Source organism: Nicotiana attenuata, unplaced genomic scaffold (assembly GCF_001879085.1).
Source record: "Nicotiana attenuata strain UT unplaced genomic scaffold, NIATTr2, whole genome shotgun sequence".
In the NCBI taxonomy this organism is placed as follows: domain Eukaryota; kingdom Viridiplantae; phylum Streptophyta; class Magnoliopsida; order Solanales; family Solanaceae; genus Nicotiana; species Nicotiana attenuata.
The window spans coordinates 37439-42361 of NW_017671953.1; the positions used below are offsets into that span (position 1 = coordinate 37439).

At 35.5% G+C, this 4923-nt stretch overlaps 1 protein-coding gene across 1 annotated transcript; it reads left to right on the forward strand.

Moving 5' to 3' along the window:
• Nucleotides 1-4260, forward strand: LOC109211035 (uncharacterized membrane protein YuiD-like). The gene is made up of 5 exons (XM_019374534.1): nt 1-385; nt 1424-1580; nt 2908-2958; nt 3125-3217; nt 3967-4260. Exons 1-5 carry the CDS (start codon nt 198-200, stop codon nt 4042-4044), a joined length of 567 nt encoding a protein of 188 aa, XP_019230079.1. The 5' UTR covers nt 1-197; the 3' UTR covers nt 4045-4260.
• The last annotated feature ends 663 nt before the right edge of the window (nt 4261-4923 follow it).

The window sequence follows — 4923 nt, forward strand, 5'->3', positions numbered from 1 at the left end:
CTCAAAGAAGCAAGAAGGAGCACACTTGAGGGGATCAATCGTCATTGCTTCTTCACTTTCTTTCTCCCTCCAAATTTTCCCAAAAAAAAAAAAAATATATATATATATTTCATTGTGAATATACACAAATTGAATCTTGGGAACACAAAGAGATATATATACATAATTTGGAGAAATATAGGGAGGGGAAAGAAGAAATGGATGAGATGAGGGATTCAGCAGTGACATTGATCCAAAACTCAGTCCCCATCAACATATCATCTACTACTACCACCACAATTGTCTCTAATTATGCTTCTAATTCTTCCTTTTTAACAAATTATCCCTTGGTCTCTGCTCTTCTTGCTTTTGCTCTTGCACAATCCGCCAAGCTCTTCACTTCTTGGTACCCCCTCTCACCACACTTTCTATTTATTTTCTTTTGCTTATTCATCCCATATATATATGTATGTATCATTGAAAATGAACCTGAATATAGCAGAATGCATATACATTCTTGAACTAGGGTAGGCTATCTAGATCACACCCTTGAGGTGCGACCCTTCCACTGGTTCTGCGTGAACGCGGGATGCTTTGTGCACCGAGCTGATGAAATGCATGTACATTCTTGAAGGCATAGTTGATTTGTCTATTGATTGATCCCATTCATATTGGAAAATGAGACCTGAATAGAGATTCATGCAATCGGACGTCAACTTGTTTGGGATTGAGGCGTTTATTGTTGTATATGTATCAACTTGCTAAGAATTTGTTTTGTTTTTATTCAAGAAAGTTTGTTGCCTTATAAAAGTTATTGAATATTTGAATGAAAATGGATACAGATGCTTTATATAGCCAACACCAACAAGATTAAGATAGAGGCGTACTAGTTGTTGTTTATTCAAGAAAGCTTGGGGTTAGGATTGAAAAGTATCTTTTGGCTCTCAATTCGTTTGGCAATATATCTGACACCATTTGTTTTGTTGTTTTAGACTTAAGCATTATTAATTCTGATCCAAAATGTTAAGTTTATGATTGACATGCTTCTGGACATTAAGCAACGGTTTTTAAGATATTAATTAGTATGAGGATTGGCATGCTCTAGGGCATCATGCGGCAGTGCTGCTTAAATCCAGTTCTTATTTGATCAAGTCCAATTCCATCCTGCTCAGACATGTAGTATGGTGTAAAAGCAGGCTTATAAAGTTCAGGTGCACTTCTCTGTTACAGATTAGATGAGAAATATGCCGAGCGGGTATGTATAGGGGGGCGAGGGTCAATGAAAGAATGATAGAGACGTCATATTACTTATAATTGGTGTTTCATAGTGTATGACATTTTATTCTTTCTGTTCTCTGCACATAATGACAAAGAATTACATGGTGTAGTCACAAGCAGACATTCTGAAAAAGGATTACATCTATTAATCTCGAGTATCTTACAGGTACAAGGAGAGACATTGGGATCTGAAGCAACTCGTTGGATCTGGTGGGATGCCATCATCTCATACATCAACCGTGACTGCTTTAGCCACGGCTGTTGGTTTGCAAGAGGGCTTTGGAGGATCGATCTTCGCTACTGCATTAGTTTTAGCTTGTGTGGTATCATCTCTCTCTGAATTCTTTCCCATCCTCATTATGAAGTCACATTGTAAAATGCATACACATTTCGGTGCATTTTAGAAAGATGCACTTTTCCTGTGACTTTGTACACGCCGCAATGCATAGAATTCAAGTTATGTATTAGTGTTGGAAGGCGTTGCTACTTTTTCTATACGTATCGTGTCTGTACTCTCAGGTTGCAAGTGATCCACATACTCTGTCATGTATAAAATAGTGGCATGTAAGATGGGATTGGCTTGACGTAACTGGTAAAGTTGATGTCATGTGACCAGGAGGTCACAGGTTCGAGCCGTGGTAATAACCTCTTGCAAAAATGCAGGGTAAGGCTGCGTACAATAGACCTTTATGGTCTGGCCCTTCCCCGGACCCCGCGCATAGGGGGAGCGTAGTACACCGGGCTGCCTTTTTTTAAGATGGGATTGGCTTGTTCAGTTATAGTCAACATCTCTTTCTCTTAATGAGAAGCTTTTATAACCACAGAAATGTTATGGCCCCATAAAGTTTTTGCCCCTTAAGCTTTTAGGACTACATATTTCAAAAGTCTTCTTTTTTTCCCTTAAATGATGTGCCAAGTCAAACTACATCATCAAAATTGAAAAGGAGGGAGTACAATAAACATTATTATATGTAGAGTTGAGAAATGAGTGATACTTCGGTGGAACATCTCTACTTTTGCATCTCAATATATGTTCTAAGACCTTCGCTGCCTGTTTGGCGATTCATTAAATCCAGATATGGTTGGAATAATATTGATCCAATTTTTTAATCCTAATATGGCAAAATTTGATATCCTGTTTCTTGGATCAGGATATCCTTAAAACCAGCCTTCTATAATATTTCAAAAGTAAACATTTCATCATTGGTTATTGATGACCAGGGTAACCTGAAGATGGTTCAATTCAATTTTGTTCCTGAAAGCAATAATTTTGTTAAGAAGAAACTAAACCTTGTTTATTTATCTACACAGGGAATGTAACATTGTTTCTGAAGATCCCGAAGACCTCTTTCCCTTAGAATTTCGACTTTCTGTTTGCATTCCTTTTTATTTTAATGCATGAACACATCTATATAAAGTACTTCCTCTACCTCCGGTGATCTATTTCCATGACTTCATGAACCTAACTCTTTGGTCTTTGAACCCCTCTCGGCTCTCGGTCTTTGTCTTGATGAGTAGCACATTCCTCTCTGATAATACATTGGTTTGATACATCGCAACGATCAGGAAATGAGGCTTTGTTCTCATTATGTATTATATTGTGTTCTGTGTTAAGCAAAAGATCGCTCATGTGGTAATTTATTGTGGCAGGTGATGTATGATGCCACAGGTGTAAGATTGCAGGCTGGACGTCAAGCGGAGGTCTGAAGCTCATGTTGCTTTAGCTATATGAATATCTGCATTTATTTGCAAGCAGTTGTTCCTGAGAATCTATAACATTTGTATAGAATAGCATACTCGTAGTTGCAACAGATTTCATAAACATATTCTGAAATTCATTTGAAATCCTTGGGTTGTTCTTTTTCAGGTTCTGAACCAAATTATGTGTGAACTTCCTGCTGGACATCCTCTTGCAGATAGCATACCGCTACGTGAACTCCTTGGTCACACTCCTCCTCAGGTTTCTCTTCAATTTTATAATAAAAAAATTGTATAACTTGGGTTTAAATCCTAGCTCCATAGAAAAGCTTCTTAAAATTAATTTCACCTGATTTGGCCATGTTCAGAAGCTTTCTGTTTATGTAGTACTCGCGTGTGTGTTTCTATTTTTTCCAGTATCTTCCTCATAGTAGACATCATGGTTCGTTTGGTATGACCGGAGGAAAATATTTTACATGAGAAAGTCACTTTCTGGTGTTTGATTACTAGTAGGAAAAGATTTTCCTATCAAAAGGGGAAAATAACTTCCCTCGCTTACTTACAACTGTATTAACTTTAACTCCAAATTGCTTGCTTAGACATTATTATTAATCATTAGTACTCAAAAATTTCATCAAAACACATCCCAATTTACTGATGTTATTATTAATCTAAAATATTTTTACAAGAAAACATAAAACATTTTCCATGGAAAAAGACTTTCATAGTACCAAAGACACTTGTTTTTGACCTTTTCTTGATACACATAATTGTCAATAATTCAACATTTTGTATCAAAACAAGCTACCTTTTAACAGTTCTCATTCTCAGGGTACACCAAACCTAATGTTGCCCACTCTGCACAGAATAACTTTTTTTGAAGTCTCTAAAGAGTGAAGTTATATTAGAGTACTCCTATGTTTTTGAGTTCACTTGAGTGATATGATGAACTGTTTTAAAACCTCAAAAGAATGAAATTTTACAGAAAACTATGCTGCATTGCGGATGCAGGTTGTTGCCGGTGGATTCTTGGGGTTGGCCATAGCAACGATCGTTTGGTTGATCATGGGCTCTGGATATCGAGCATGACATTAGAGAAGCTGTTGCAGCAACTGAAATAGATGACAGTTATGTGATCAAAATCTCGCAGATAGTTTTATTCTACCTCTGAAATGTCCTACATGATGTTTTTTTGCAGTGGAATGTATTTTCAGATACATCATTGTCCTAGGATTTTGCAACACATTGTAAATACTGATTTTTGGAATTATGGCTTCAAGAAACAGCAGCAATATGTTACTTGAACTCTGGTATAAATGCAAGTTTCTCCCCTACATATAAAAACTAGTACAAAATAAAAATTTATTGAGAGAAAAATATCCCACTAAACAAGATTTTTTAATGACTACATTGTGAATGTTATTATTGTTGTTGTGAAAAAACAGAGATCCTCGATTTATAGATGTCATTTATTTCTTTTAGAAGTCTTTTTCCATTTCTTCAAGAAAATGAGTCCTAATAGATTAGAAATTTAGGGCAAAATATAATACTCTACGGACCAGGAAAATTAAACCCTACTTACACTGCTCTTTTTTGAGTTGTACCAGAAAATAAATAGGGGTTTTGACACAGTTACCCACAAAAACAAAACTATTTACCCTTGTCTACCCATTTATTTTTCTACCCATAAACTAATTACATTCCTACCCATAGTAGTTTTTGTGGGGATTTTTTCTTTATTCTCCAATTCTTTTTTATTTCTATGCTTCTTTTCCTTTTTCCTTTTTTTCTTTCTTTTCTCCTTTTTTTCTTTCTCATTTTCTTCCTATTTTTTTTTCTTTTTTCTCTTTTATTCATTTATTTTTGCCAAAATCGTATTATTGTTATTTTTACCATAACTTATTTCACACTCAAATTCGACTCCTTCTTTATTTTTTTTATTTTTATTTTTCTCTCTTTATTTCTTGT

What these genes read in the sequence shown, in the direction of transcription:
- LOC109211035 (XM_019374534.1), top strand. Translation starts at nt 198, where the DNA reads ATGGATGAGATGAGGGATTCAGCAGTGACATTGATCCAAAACTCAGTC. An exon ending in GCCAAGCTCTTCACTTCTTG is followed by an intron (nt 386 to 1,423) that starts GTACCCCCTCTC and finishes AGTATCTTACAG; the next exon opens with GTACAAGGAGAGACATTGGG. An exon ending in CATTAGTTTTAGCTTGTGTG is followed by an intron (nt 1,581 to 2,907) that starts GTATCATCTCTC and finishes TTATTGTGGCAG; the next exon opens with GTGATGTATGATGCCACAGG.